The sequence below is a fragment of the Aythya ferina genome (assembly GCF_964211825.1).
Source record: "Aythya ferina genome assembly, chromosome: 17".
Lineage (NCBI taxonomy): Eukaryota > Metazoa > Chordata > Aves > Anseriformes > Anatidae > Aythya > Aythya ferina.
In genome coordinates, this window is record NC_140316.1 from 8,082,512 (window position 1) to 8,097,890 (window position 15,379).

General features: G+C 52.5%; 1 protein-coding gene and 1 long non-coding RNA gene across 8 annotated transcripts in view; both read right to left on the bottom strand.

Annotated features, from left to right (window-relative positions):
- Positions 1-15,379, bottom strand: part of CABP1 (calcium binding protein 1) — a 52,643-nt gene that overhangs the window by 18,437 nt on the left and 18,827 nt on the right. The window contains exon 1 of one of the 6 annotated variants that reach the window (XM_084538955.1): positions 6,720-7,471. The exons of 1 other annotated variant lie outside the window; for it this stretch is intronic. In XM_084538955.1, coding sequence (XP_084395081.1) covers positions 6,720-7,331 — 612 coding nt within the window. In that variant the 5' untranslated portion in view covers positions 7,332-7,471. Of the gene's footprint in view, positions 1-6,439; positions 6,671-6,719; positions 7,472-15,379 lie in introns of those variants that run through there. 4 more of the 6 variants (XM_084538956.1, XM_084538961.1, XM_084538957.1 and 1 more) reach the window with 4 other exon arrangements.
- LOC311446077 lies at positions 8,071-12,652 on the bottom strand. Of its 2 annotated transcripts, none has more exons than XR_014698742.1 (2): positions 8,618-12,652; positions 8,071-8,538 (listed from the first exon to the last, which is right to left on the bottom strand). It is a non-coding gene; the product is annotated as an uncharacterized lncRNA (long non-coding RNA). The 2 variants fall into 2 exon arrangements; XR_014698743.1 differs by having other exon boundaries at positions 8,071-8,562.

The following is a 15,379-nucleotide window of genomic DNA, read 5'->3' on the forward strand; positions in this document are numbered from 1 at the left end:
TCTGGCTCGATCTCAGTGCAGCTGGTCACAAACTACCTACACTCTTTTTTTTTTTTTTTTTTTTTTTTCTGTTATTTCAGCAGAATACAGGGGGGTTGTTGGCCATTTTCTGCTTCCTGCCCTCAACTGTTGTGACACAATACCTCACAGAGGTACACGGCTGCTTGTTTCCTTCCAAGAGCAGGGAGCGTATTTCATCTGAGTGGGCTGAAGCAATGCTATGTGTTCTTTCCAAAGGTGGTTGCAAGGTGCAAAGTACTCTAAAGGAGGAATGGACAGAAGAGAGATTAGAATACTGCAAATGACTTCATTTAGACATTGTATTGAGCTCATGGTCTTATGCCAGTGCAGAGGGCTACTGAAAAACTCAGTGTGACTGTATGAGCCACGACAGCTGTTTGTCTTTATTTCGAAGAGGGGCATTTGACTGAAATTGAAGGATTGCTCGAGCTCATGGGCACTGCTGCTGCTCTCTAAGGTCACAGGAATGTCAGAGGATTATTGAAAGGGAGCCCAAAGTTAGCTAAGCGCCTTTTACTGGCTGCACACCACAGCTGCTTGTTATTGGAGATCAATACCACTCATGGACTCATCAGGGAAAGCCATCTCCTGAAGCTGCAATGCTAGAAAGAACCACAACGAATTCAGCTGCCAAACCTGCAGCCCTTCCACTACATCTCCGGCTAAACTCCTCCCTGACACTTTGTTCAAAGCCAACATTGCATCAAACAAAAACCAAGGCAGTATAGGGTGGTGGAACACACAGAGGGCTAATTTAGACGATGGTTAATTCATTATTGAAAGATTTTATTCTCTCACAAGCTAAGCTGAACCCAACCAGAAGGGCTGCGCGTTTCAGTGCATCAGCTCATGTTGCTGTATATTTCATGAGCTGAATATTTAATGAATGTTCCTTTAGCTTGGTTTTATTTTGATGCCTTTCCATATCCTTTTAAAACAGATTTGTTTAAAAGTAAATCACTGACAAAGATTAATGTTTGCTGGCAGACCCGCTGCAGGCAGCAAGCTTATCCACTGCCCCTCAGTGATTCTGTGTGTCTGGCTGCCATCCCTCAAGCTTTTTAGAAGCAATAAATGTGATATTTTTTTTCTCCAAGCTGAGCAACGGGGAGGCTGGGTGGATGTGCTCGAGTGGAACACTGTTCCTCTGTATTTGTGCCCGTCACATACAGAAAACACATGAGCTGCACCTCATACGGCAGGGTCTCAGCAGGCAGGGACGTCCCTACGTGCCGAGTATTTAAGCACAGGAACGTGTGTGTGCACAGAGGTTCTTGCACAGCCACACCGAAGATCTAGCAGGGGCCGCACACCACAGGCTCTATGTCTGCAGGCACGGCGTCTATGTGGAGGCTCTTTACGTCAGGCTGCGTGCGTGGACGTGGGCTGTGCCAGCACGCAGGGCAGGAAGCACGGAGGCCGTACGAGATGCACGCAGGTACCCGGACTGCTGTGAGTAGGTGCCCAGCCATCAGCACGACGGGTGCTTCCCCACTCAGACCACGCTCCTGGCACCAGGACACCCACAGGCTCCCCGGGCACAGCCAGACCCAGGGCCCCAAAGGGCCTGCGGGGTCCCTGCCGGGCCAGGGAAGGGGTTTCTGGGGGCAGAAGCCAGGCCCTTAGACTGGTTCCTCCTTGCCCTGCTGCAACCAGCAGAGCAGGCCAGTCCCGTGCAGGGCCATGCAGTGGAGAAGGAGGATTTGTGAGCGAAGCTGAAGTGCTGCAGCCCTGGGACCGTGTGTCCTGAGCACCCCTGCAGGGCTCAGCGGCAGCCCGTGCCCGCCTTCCCTTTACGGGCACCTTAAGGAAGGATGCTCCTGGGGGTCAGAGCAAGCTCTCAGAGATGTCCGAAAAAGAGGAAGCAAAGTAGGAAGAGGGAATGCAGAGTTTCTTTGGGTTTTGTCTCTTCTAACCTGTGTGCCTTCAGTAGCTGTAAGCTATGGCTACGCAGCATGGCCAGCATCCCCGCAACGCTGGTTGTTTTGAGCTACAGGAAAAATCCGGTTACCCCAAGTCACTCTGCTGATTTCACACTGTAAAAGAACAGCTGAGAAACTGCCCTTGGTTCGCCGTGACCCTGACTTACCAGCGCTGCCTCTGCCTTACAGCACAGGGCAGCACAGCACACGAGACCCTGCAAGCCAAGACATTTCACCTTCACCTCCGCTACCCCACAGCGCTGCATCCCACAGCTTCCACCAGCAGCCCGGCGCACAGCAGCCTCCTCACTGGCACGCGGGGCAGCCAAAAGCTTCCATCACGGGGCCATTAGCAGTGCCCCCCTGGGCTGTGCAGGGCTGCCAGGCTCTCTGCTGGCAGAGCTCCACGTGCAGTCCTGCCGCAGCATCTGCTCTTAGGCAAAATCCCATTAGAGTCGGCTGGAGTCGAAGCCACTCGAGGGAACAAGGTCGTCCTGCGGGTGAGGAGACCAGCCAGGCTGAGAGGCTGGGTGAGGTGCGTTGTCCTTACCCAAAAGGATGCCTTTTGCACCTGCTTCCCACACAGGCAGCCTGGGGACACGTCCTGCCCCAAAACAGGGCCGCTTCTGACATTCTGGTTTGCTCCAAGGTCCATTAAAGCCTGTTAATATTAACTAAAAGCTCTGAGTAAAGGAAGATCAAGCGGTACCAGAAAAGGAAAATGGGAGATGTAAAAAGATTCCTTCCCTATTTTAATGGTAATTCGGATACTGACATTAAAATGGGACCGGGAGATGGTGCAGATAGGAGTGGCTTTTAACTGCCTGTACAAATAGAAATACAAAAGCCCCTTTGGCCACAGTGCTAACAGCAGCAGCCCGTAAATATTTAATGATTCCCTGTGGCATTATTTGACCCCCCTGATCCCCACGCTACCAGAAGCAATTGACAGAAAACTGTTGGGGAATCACTTCGCTGAAAAATTTAACAGGCAGGCAGGGTGTGAAAGCTAAACGGCTCTGAAAACGGTCAGGTCTCACATGGCAGGATCGCTTGCAAATGAATATTGCATAGCAAAGGCCACAAAAAGCTCTCCTCAAGGTGCCAGCCAGGCTGACCCCGGGGCACAGGAGTGAAGTGCAGAGAACCGGCGGGCTGCGTGGCGCAGGACCTGCGCTGCGAGCCCAGGGCCAAGCTGTAGGTGCTGCTGTAGGTGCTGCCACATCACCGCTGCCCCACAGCTTTGCATTGCGGTCCCTGTTGGTACCACGCTGCTGTCCCAGCCTCTGAGCTGCTCTTGCTGCTGCCGTCACATCAATAACTCACCTGCTGCCACTGCACTGCTATCCCAGTGGCCGAGGTAGCGCTGCTCCTCTGCTGTTAGGGGCGTGCTCCTGCTTGGGACGGCACCGCTGCTCCCCTGCGTCCTGCAGCCACCCCACGGGACACTCCAAGGGGTGACAGCATGCTCCTTCTTCCTACACCACACTCCTTCGCTTCTCGGCCACTCCAGCACTCCCCTGCTACGGGCCAGAACGACGCCACCGCCCTCCCCACGCTCCCTCTTTGCGCCACTTTCCCACGTTGCTGCACGATCGCACGTTATCCTTGCCAGCTCCACGGTGAGTCAGTGCCCAGCTCTCGCTGCTGGATGGAGCAGCCGCCACTGCAGCGCCGCCTGCAAACACGGCAGCCCGCTGCCCCTCGCGTGGGGCACTGCTGGCCGTGCTCCCGCAGTCACCGCCTCGCTCGGCGGCGCTGCCTTCGTGCCAAGTCCCGGCCGCGCGACCGAGACAGCATCCCGGCGATAACACCTCGCTCGCTGCCTCCTGTGCAGCGGGGTGGTGCTGTCACGCCGGCACAACCCCTTGCTAACAGCACGCCCGAAGTAATCACTGCTGCACGCGATAGTTCCCACCTGGAGTATTGCAGAGCCCCCCCGAGTGACAGGGTGCCTCCCTGCAGCCGCCTCCCCGACCCGCTGTGGGGACGGGTTGTTACACCAGGACGGCTCCTGGCTCCCACTGAGGCACCATTATGCTCCCCTGCGTTCGGTAATTCGTGTAACGCTCAGTTACAGAACGGCCCGAGGTCCTAAGGAGAGTATTACTGTGGTTTTTATATCACGGCATCACTGCACCAATATAGCACGAGGCTAATTAATAAAATATCACTGCATCCTGCATCCCGGCGGTCTCTTAGCATTCTCCCGGAGTACACACGCAGAGCGCTCCACATCGCTGTGCCGGTTATGTAAAGGCGGCACTTCTGCCTTCGCTCTTTTTTTCCTGCACAGCTACAAATCTGCCTCCCTCAGACACAATCCTCCAGTCCTGGACTGCTCCTTTCGCTCTGACTGCAGTAACGACGTCCCCCTGTGAAGTCAGCCCTGCAATGTTTTCGGCGGATCTGATCTGGTGTCTGCATCCGCGGCCACGCACCGCGCCGCGAGGGGAGCGGGATGGAGCCCGGCGGGTGCGCAGCCAGCACAGGACGCACCGGTGCCGCCGGACCTCGGGGCGCTGCCGCTGCAGATACGCATCACCAGGCTCCCCTCCTTGCACGCGCTGCAAAATGACTGTCTGAACTGTTTCACAGTGGGCCGTGTGGGCTGGAAAGAAGTTCTCGGATTAAATAAATTGCCTGCTGAGCTGTTGCTGGCTCCTAATTGCGAGGTGCAGACCGGTGGCACAGCACCTGCAGCTTTACGCTGCAGTCCTGGACACTTCTGCGCCAGCGACCACGGCTCAGCCCAGGCTGCAACTTGTGCTCCCGCAGGTTTAAATCCTTCTCTGTCTCAAGATATTTTTACACAACGCTTAGCATCTATGTCTTCACTCGCAGAAACAAAATTTCCATCATTCCTTTCCGTTACAGAATTTCCTGGTTCTTATCCTAAGACCCGTATCCATCCCAGGATTTTGAGATCACTACAAGAAATCTTCACATCTCTCCTCCCGCATACAGCCCTTCGCATAGCCCATATTGTAGTTCCCCTTTATGCCCATGAAACCCTGTACTGCCCTGCTCCTAAAACCTCCCCTAGATGGTCGTTTTCTCATGGTTACTTCAGAGAAAGCAAGGCAGAGCTGAGTACAGAGAAATGGGAATAAATAATATTATGCTTCTAAAGAGAGATGCTGGTGGTTGCTGTTTCTCAGCCCTGGTGCTATGCACCGAGCACAAGAAGGAAAAGCAGAGCTGTGCCTGTCCCTGTTCTGTAAGCAGCACGGTTCTGCACTGGAATTCAATTTTGCTAAGTTTGCGGCATTTGGGAGCGGGTCACAGCACTGGAACGCAGCACAGCGGGTGCAATGAAGGTGCCGCTCGGGTAAGGACCGAGCTCGAAACCAGAGAGGTCTCTGAGAGCAGGAGCCCTGACACAGGTTTGTTTGTACTTCGGCACTGGGGACGCAGCTCCACAGACTTAAAATCCGTTCTCAGACGCGTCTTCATCTTCCTCAGAACCACGGAGACAGCACCAGCCAGAGCTGAGCCCACGGATTTCAGTCTGCAGATTTTCAAAGAATACCGATTGTGCGACCCAGCTGAGCACCCAGCCACTCACTAGGCCCTTCCTTAGTGCTGCTAAAAAATGTTAATCTAGGCTCCTGGTCCCTCATGGGCACGGGGAGGGTAATATCTGTCCTGAGTTCAACACAACGGTGACACTCATAAATAATGGACTGGTAGCAAGGATGCAAAATTGCTGAGGAAAGCAGAGGAGGTCTGATTTTTCTCATGAGAAGTGAGGATGAACAGAAGTAGACAACACTTCCTGAGAGCAGAGCAAACAGGTACAGGTGTATCACATCCTTCCCCTCAAATCACAGAAATTCTTGTTACCTCCATAACCTCAATTTCAGTGGGCATCCTGCAGAGTCTCCCAATCCCGCTTTAAAACGAGACATACACACAACAAAAAAATCATGCAACAACAAACAACAAAAGCCCCAAGTCATAATTCTGGGTTAATCGATCACTCCCGGGCTGGAACTCAGCCACCCAGGCTGCTGGTTTATACCTATAATTGTGCTTCTGGGAGATTGCAGTTACATTAATCTTCCTGGAGATTACATCTCCCAGTAACATCCCTAAATGGCTCTAAAAGAAAATTTCAAGCCGGTCTTCCCTCTGCCTTTTCATTTTTAAAGGGTAGCCCTGTTGGGTAATTTCACTACCAGAGGCAGCTAAAAATGACAGTTTTGTACCCAAAGCACTCGCAAACACCGAAAGCATCTGTTCCACCCTAACACAGTGACTGGGAAGGCTTCGGAATTGGGTCAGGATTTTTTTGTCGTCCTCCCCGCTACCTTCCCCTGACAGCTTCTGCCATCAGAAATGATTCATATGCTGATCGCACAGAAATGTACCATAAGGAGATGTAAACAAATACAGCGAAGCAAGGCGGGGAGCCAGAGAGATGGCACCTAATAAGTAAATATATAGAGAGAGATGTTTAAAATAAATAAATAAATCGCTTCCCTGACACTCACCCTCACCAGGCAGAGCCACAACTTCCCCCGGCTCCAAGGGTTTTTCCCCCTCCGGCGAGCCCTGGAGCGCCCTCCGCAGCGGCCCCGGGGGTCGCGGCCGTGCCCGGGGGGGGCACCGAACCCCCGGCCCCCGCTCGGAGCCGGCTCCGCAGCGCCCCGGCGGTGCCGCAGCGCTCGGGGAAGTTTGGCCCCGTTGGGCAGGAGGAAGCAGTGCATTTGCAGCCCCGGAGCAGCGGAAGGGGATGCAGGGGGCGGCGGGGGGGGGCGCCTGGCTCCTTACCTGGCCGAAGACCGAGCTGAGCATGGGGTGCAGCTGGTGGAAGAGGGGGTCGGCTTCCAGCGGCCGCTCGCCGCCGCCGGACTTGGCGGAGCACTTGCTGCCGGCTCTGGACGGAGGCGAAGCGTTTTCGGAGAGCTTTAGGGACTCTCTGCTGGCCCTCTGCCTGTGCCCGAAGAAAAAGTCCTCCTCCTCCTCCACCTCCTCCTCCTCCTCCTGCCCATCCCTGGCCGCGAGCTGCTGCTGCTGCTGCTCCGGGGGGTGCCCGTGGCTGCCGTGCGGCGGGAGGTGGCGGTGCCGGTGCCTGGCTCCCCTGCCTCCTCCTTCCACGGGCTCCTGCTGCCCGTCCCCCCCGGCGGCCGGCAGCCTCCCCGCTCCCCTGGCCCCGTCCTCGCGGGCAGGGGGCTGGCACAGCGGCCTGCGGGCGCTGGGCTCCCCGGGGAGCGCCTCGGGGCTCGGCTCCCTCCCCGCCTGCCCTCTGCCGGCCCGGGCGCGGCCCCCGCGGGGTTGGGGTTGGGATTGGGGCTGGGGGGATCCTCCCGGAGCCCTCCTGCTCCCCGCCGCCCTGAGCAGCGAAGTGCGGGACTCGCTTTTCGCCATGGAGGAGCCGCTCATCGCGGGGCCGCTACCGCCGCATCCCCGGCCGGGCGGAGCGCTGCCGCTGCGGGCACGGAGGGCTGCGGCGCGCCGCTCCCGGCATGTCCTGCGGAGCCCCCGCTTAAATCCCGCACCCGGCCCATGTGACAGCGCCACAAAGGCCGCGGAAGGGGCTGGCGGGCACCGCTGTCCCCCCCCCGGTCCCTGTCCCCGTCCCCGTCCCTCCCCAGGTGAGCCGGGCGGCGCTCCCGCAGCGCTGCGGGGAGGGGACGCGGGGTAGGGGAGGGGGCTCAGCTGCCGTCCCCCCCTCCCCCCCTCCGAGCATCGCCCCCGGTGGGTGGCACCCGGGGGTGGGACCCCCCAAAAAAAAGAAAAAGGGTTGCCCGTGGAAGGGGTGGCCCCGCAGAAGGAGCTCCCCCCTCCCCAGGTCGCAGCCCCCCGGGGAGCGCTGCCCCGCGCCCAGCCCCGGTGACCCCGGGAGGGCTGGGACCCCCCCAGGGCTCTGCTTTGGGGCTGGGACCCCCCCCGGGGCTCTGCCTTGGGACCAGCTCTAGGTCTGAACCCTGGGGCCTCATCCGTACTGCACCGGGGGTGCAGAGCCCCCCGGCACACAGCCCGGGCTGCCCCAAGTTCAGGAGCTCAGTGCTCAGCCCCTGCCCACCCCAGGGATGAAGCTCGGGAAGTTCTCATCCAGCCTCGGAAATGGGCACAGAGGTTTCCTTAGGGCACGGCAGAAAAGGATAGGAAACCGAAGGAGTTTGTACAAAAAAAAGCAGCTTATTTAACGTCTTTGTGTTCCGACGCAGGTAATTAAGCGGCAACAGGCGGTTCAATAATGACGCTCTGTTTAAAAACAGAACAGGATGGCGGTGGCAGCTCCGACGTGTTCCCACCGAGGAGAGGACCCTGCTCCTTCTCGCTCAGCTGCAGGCAGCGACTGTGCCTCGCCGCCAGCCCTGGGCACCTCGGCAGTGCGTGCACCCAGCAGGACAGAGGTGTGATTTCCGCATCAGGAGCTCGCTCACGCTCGCTGGCACGTGCCCAGCAGTTACTACGCGATGGCACAGGCTCCGGTGCAACGACCAAAGGGCATCTCCCCTGCTACCCGGGCTGTAAATCTCTGCACCAGGGCCCCACATCCATCCTCAGGATGGCAGAGAGGAAAGGCTGGGGGTCCCTCTGCCCCATCCCCACTCTGGATGCTTGGCAGCAGCTCTTGTGGTGCCTAAAAGGGGTGAGTTGCAATGTCCTGTTCATACATGCAGCATCAATTCAGCTCCTAATTACAAGCAAGATGCACTTACCAATTTATTTTTCAGAACAGGCTGCTCCTCTTTGATATCACCAGCCCAGAACCACGGCTTGGGGGCAGCCCGGCTGGATGAGCACCAGCTTTCACTGCTGCGATGCTGGATCCAGGGCTGCCAAAGGGGTCCTTTGGCCGGGAAGCTCAGAGGGAGCAGGAGGCTGAAACAAAACTTTCTGACCCCCTCCCTGTGCTGGGGAGGCTCAACCTGTCGGGATGCAACACTGCTTCCAGAGAAGCTGCCATTTCTGGAGCCGCAGCCGGTGCTGTAAGGCACAGCTGTAAGGATGCTCATGTGGTAAGATTCCTGCCTAGCCCTGACTAACACTGCCCTCAGCCTCACTGGGGACTTCTGAGCTGTTCCTGAGGACTGTAGGGATATTGCTGTCCACAGGTGGGTTGTAGTTCCTTGCCTCAATCAACTGAGCCCTGCAGAATTTGGAGCAGATGCCTCATTAGTGAGCAGGGACTCACTAGCGCAGGTGTGATTCATCACTTTGGAGAGCACTTCAGGGATCAGGGCAAGAAACAGCTCGCCTAACAGAGGCAATAACAATGCAGGCAAGGGCTGTGTTACAGAACAGAGCAACGAAGAGACAGCAGCTGAAGCAACTGGGAAATAGGATGGCAAGAGCACAGACTGGAAGTCTACTCGTTCAGGACACCCACGTTTGGGTTTCGGCCGGGAAAACCCCGGCTATTCAGAGAATCCCCGAGTGTACCCTCCTCCCGAATCCATTTCTGAGGTTTTTCATGAATCTCCTTTTCTGACAAGTTAATCTTGGGATCGCAGTGCCTGCGTACCAACCACTGCAAGCTAAAAAGCCAGCGCTCCTGGAGCCAGATGCCAGGGAACAGCAGCGCCCGGCTGCGGAGAGCAGCACGTAATTCCAGCCCGGCTGAGCAGGAGATGCGCAGGGACATCTCTCCAGAGGGAGCGTGGCTTCTCTTCCAGCTGGCAGCACAGAACAGGACAGGCCCGAATCCTCAAGACACCAAGATTATATTATGTAATGTGCGTGCTCGCTGCTTCCAGAGATGGAGCTAAGTCAAAACCATCAGGGCAGTTGGGGCAGAGGGAGCCACGCTTCGTGCCCCAACCACGGCCACTGTCAGTGAGCGAGTCCCCGGGGACTCTGGTTCCAGCCTGGAATTACAAATACAGCACAGCCTGCAAGTGTGACATCCTGTCTTTCCTTAAAAATAATAAAAAAATGCATGGGAGTAAATGCATGAGCATTTTTGGGAGAAAGGATTTGTCCAGTTCTTTTTCAGCCCCTAATTATATAGCGAAATTTTTTGAAAAAAAAAAAAGTAAGAACACAAGGGTTTCATTGCCTGCCCTGAACTCAGAAGGGTCTATTTCATTTCCAGTTAAAGCCAGCAACCCAGAAAAGGAGTTTGAGAGTGAAGTGAGTGAGAACTGCTCCAAGAAAAAAACCTCCAGCAAACTGCTGATGGGAAGGCACAAAGGGCCTGATGTTCTGGAGTAGTTCTCCTGGTAGCAGTTTTCCAATCTCTATTATTTCTCTCACCTGCACTTGCAAGAACATCACCGTTGAGGGTAAAGATGATATCATACAGTCTGCCAAAGCGCAGTAATATACAAGCTGGACTGGGCTGAGAATCAGGATGCTAACCAGGAAGCTGTCCCCTAAGAGATGCTGAGCTGCCCAGCCCTCGTTTATGGCCTGCTTTTCCCTTCCCTACCTTTCATCGCTTTTAAAGGGCTTCAGAACCGTGGCGTGTTTCAATAAAAGATGCCAAGTATTGGTCTTCTGGCATATTGTGTTTGGACAGGCATGTGTCTGCCTCCAGAGGAAGCAAAAGCACCGACAGCTGGAGATTCTGTTTGCTTGAAGACTTGGGATTGCTCTTTAGGTTTTACTCCACGGGAGAGGAATAATCCCGACAGCATTACAAAGGCATTATTGTTCTGGCTGTAATCCCTGTGTTCAAATCCACCCCGGTTACTTGCTTCCTGATTGCAGACGGGGAACTTCTCTGTGTAACTGTCGGGATGAGGCTGGCGGATGCAGTGGAGGTCACTTTGCTACAGTCAGGTAGCTTCAACGGGGAAAAGGCTGCAGTGAGATCCCGTGATAAGCCCGTGGGCATGGGAAAGGAGGATGGGACAAAAAAGTCCAGAAGAAGAAAAGAAGAGCTGTTGGAAGGGAGTTGGAGGAAAGCAAGATGATGGAGATGTGGGGGGGGGGGAATAAAACATGTAGGGACAAAGGTGAAGCTCAGTACACATTGTAATACAAAACCAAAGGGCTCACCAGAGGCAGGACCAGGCTGTGCGTTCCTGAGCTTCACACTGAGGCGATGCCCCAACCCTTTCCTTGCTTCCTACATGAAATAACAGGAAAGGAGATGCAACAGAAACTGCTGCTCAACGGGACAAGCTCGCTGTCCTGTTGCCCCCGAGCTAGTGTGCATGGCCAGGCTCCATTGAGACCCAGCCTTTGCTATTCCAGGCTTGTGAAAAAAAAAAGTTATTTTTTCCTGGAATTACGTCTCACCTTACTTGCTTCCCTCATGCCATTTCTGGGTCTCAGGGTCTTCCAGCTCATGCAGCTAGGAATGCAGTTAATTAAGCTGGTGAAGCTGGCTCAGTTTCACAGTTTTATGTGCCCACAGCTGGCAAATGTCACCTCTTTCATGTCAGACATCTCTGTGCCGGACTCAGACCAACGCTTCACAGCCACACGGATGTGGAAGGCACTGCTCTGCGAGTGGAGGAAGACCACAGGGCACGCAGGAAGCCCACTAAGGTGGAGATTTGGGTACAAGATGAACATACTCGGAAAACCACTGAAATGAGACCCGTGTGGTTTTAACAGTGGCGGTGGTGCCTCTCGCTGACGGTGCCAAGGCATAAAATGGCCGTGTGCTGAAAAGTAAACAGCAAAGGAACGCTCAGTTCGTCGGCCTGTCTTTGGCTGAAATTGAGACCAGCAATTAACATCAGAAGGAAAAAATTAAATCACTTCATGACTTTTCACTTTCACATGACCTGAGCTCTCCCTGGGAAGAGCAAACCTTTTCACGAGCTGATGCAGCTGTTTTGCAGCCACAGTAAGCTAGATACATGAGGCAGAGATCTCTTCTTGAAGCAGGATCTGGACCACAGGACTGTGGCTGCTTCTCAGAGGGACACGTGGACTCTTCAGCTGCATTACATGGATCCCTGGTTATCAGGGAAAGAGCCTGTATTTTTTTCTGACTAGGATCATTTAATCTTTGCCATTAAAAAAAATTAAAAAAAAATAAAAATAAAAGATTCTTTATCAACAGCCTAGAGAATTAATTTGAGGGAACAGGAGGGAAAGAGAGTAGCACTGAAAGCCAGGTACTCGGGGTCTGTGTTGCAAGGAGAAATTAGTTTGGGGACAAGGCTGAATAAATTGCTAAACATTGATAAATGTGTATTGCAATAAATTGCTATTGCTCATCGCCTGGAAGCCTGATCTTTGACCAGGCTCCTCCTGGCAGGGAAAACCTCTTGCTGCTCCTGTGGGAGAGGGCTACTTTCAAATGCAAAGGTTATTAAAGTATATCAAGACTATGATAGATCAGGCCTCATATTTTATTCTGCCAGTTCTGTGGAACCCGAGAAACCGGAATAAAAGTAGCTGCTGCTTTTCATCTTTTGACCGACTAAAATACAAGCTACCAGCAGGAGACAGCTCACGTTATGCAACAGAAACTCAGTTATACAACAAAGAGGCACGAGCAGGAAAGAAATACAGGAGTCCCGAGCCACCAGTACTGCCAGGGGGAAGCGGGTCAGGAGGGATGGATGCCCTGTGTCAGTAGCAGAGCTGTCCAAAGCCATGAGAGCGTGCCTGCCGACCGTGCCACCGAGCATGAGGGCACGACGTGCTGCTGCTGCTGGCACTGGCACAAGAAACTTAACGTGCCCGCGGATTCATAGTCTCGGGGATCTAATTTTTTTTGCAAGAATTTAATAAAAGTCCTGACATCCTGAATAAATTACGACGGAGGTAGCCATGTTCTGCCTAAATTAGCCTGCAGTTTCCGATTAAATCATTTGTCAGTTCTCCGAGTGAGTTAGTTGCAAAATGCCTTTCTTGTCTCGCTTCAGAGGGCTGCTACATTTTGCTGGTTGCTCTAATATCTCATTAGTACAACCATCAAGTGAATATATATACAGAATGGATATACTGAATGATTTAGGTTTTTAATATTTTCCAACAAATCCTGTTAAACATCTAGAGAAGCATCTCCGCTTCATACTTATCAAGGATGACACTTCCTAAAGGATCACATTAACTCCTATGGAGCGAGTAATTTTCTGTAGGACGTTACAAGTGGTTTAACTTTTAGACAGCAACACAAGGAACAGATCGTCTTTCTTCTCCAAATTGTACAGAAGGGCCCAACCCAAGTCAGCACGGTGGTGACAACCAGCTGTCCAGGTTTTGGAGAAGCAGCTTGTACGCTGGTGTATGGAGGCTAACACCCATTTCCAAAGGTCTTCTGAAGTCCTTGGATTTAAGAATTTCTTATGAGATACACACCAGAAAGTGTTGTGGGCTTCTAAAAACCCTTGAAAGCAGCATAAGCAGAAGGTGGAATAAACTGAGATCTGTTTCTGGATGTACCTTCTAATTGCAGACTGCAGACACGTGCTCGTACATTCTTTATATTTCATGTGGGATTTAAGGAGAGGTTTGTATTTGCTCAAATTCACATCTCTCCTTTATCTGCTTATTAATAACATCTACCTCTATTAAAGCAGTTGGTTTCCTACATTGGTTTACAGAAAGGCTCTCTGTTTAGTCTCTGCGCTTCGCTCAGTCTGAGCTGAAGCACTCTCCTGAAGAAAATCCCCTTAAGACATGTAAACACGAAGGTTCCTCTAAACATGCCAGTTAGTTTTACAGCTCACTTCCGTCTTTGCTAAAATACAAAAACATCGGGAAAAGCTTGCAATTGCCTGAAAAAAATGAAGCCATTGTAGCAGGGAAAGGGATGATCATCTCCAATGAATGAAAATCTCAAGAACCATACTTCAGAAAGGCTTATTATTGATTAGCAAAAGCGCCTCTCTTATTTCAGTGACTGCCTGGGATATGCACAGGGAGGAAACAAGTAGTTCCCAAATCCAGGTCTTCTCATCTATTTACCTGGCTCGCAAAACCTAACTCATAGTAGGATCTTACCAACACTGGCACTTTATGAAATACTTTAATTGTCTCCACATCCTATAGCTCCGTTAACTTTCCAGGTGATTTCGAGCTGCGTACCAAGGCCCCTAGAAGACTTTACAGAGACTTTTCTGACTGCGTCACTTAAATCTCTCTACGACAGCAAGTCACACTCTTTCTAATAATAGCAAATATTTAAAAATATACACCAATTGAGCTTAAACATTTGAAAGGTATTGTTAATTTCCAATGGTTTTGTGCATTAAAGCCAGAGGACTAATGACAGACTAGGCAGATCAAACAGTTTTTTCCTGACACCCCGTCTCCAAAGGACTCAAGTATGGATAAGACTGTTACATAAGGCAGGCTTTTGGATATCACTGGAGTGCTTTACAATTAAGATGGAATATTAATAAAAGACTTAAACTGAAAACCTCCAGCTATTAGAGGGATTAGGACTTTGCAGTGGGCTGAGGGAACACATACAATGTCAAAGCCGTCTTCTTGGCTCTGATCAAACGCAGAGGAAAAGGATGGGGAAGAAACAGCATCTTGGAGGGAGGGGGGGAGATCATCACAAATAACGATAATAATAACAACAGCTGCAGAAACTGCAAGCCACAGCAGCAAAAGACAAGAAGCACGGGGTGGAGCCCGGAGCTGCTTCTCTTGCTCAGTAATGTGCGCTCTGACAGCAGGTGTCCCTGCAACCAGGGAAAAGATCTGCTCATTGGCACCCATGCGGCTGCACTGGCCCTCCTTGGAAAAGCACAGCAGAACTGAATTTGCAGTCGCTGTGTTTGCCATTCAGCTGCACCCGCAGCTCCTGCTACCTGCAAAATGGCCAAGGGGAATTAGCGCCACAGCTCCGAGGGCTCGGTGCTATTTAAACAAACTGGGTTTTATGAGATCCGTTTTCTGAGACTGATTGTGTTTCTGCAAACAAAGCTCCTCGATGCAGTGCCCTGAAGGGAGTTTCCTTTGCGAGCCCAGGCCATTTCCCTGAGACTCTCATGGGAACAATTACTTGCTGGCTTTCATTCTGTTCTACAGAAATTTCATTGTGTAATATATGGCAATCAGGCACATAATATTGACTGCGGTTTCAATATTCTTCTTGCTTATGAGATAACCTCTTTGTGGAGACACCTGGGGACTGGCCCCCCTGCAATCTGCCATTCCCACGCAGTGCCCTTATGGTAAGGGCCGTGCCTGGAGCATGTTCCCTCCCAAGCCACGGCCCTGGCAGCTGTACCTTTACGTGATTTAGTTGCCCAAATTCAGGAGCAGAACCATGGCAAAAGCCTTCATTCTGGTAAGCAGAGATCAGAAGTAAAGAATGTGAGAGTGTAACCTGAATGGAAAGCAAGAAGCCACCAAGGTGCCCGGAAGAGCTGAAAGTCTGAAAATACAGAATGCAAGTGGGAAAATATTCAATTGCTTGAAACCCATGTTTATCTAAAAGCCATCTATGGCAGTAAAAGGGAAGACAAATCAGAAGGAAGCTTTATTTTTTCATAATGCTCAATTTTCATCATTTTGAAACTTTTGAAATGCTTAAGAGGTTCCAGTCAACTCTGGCC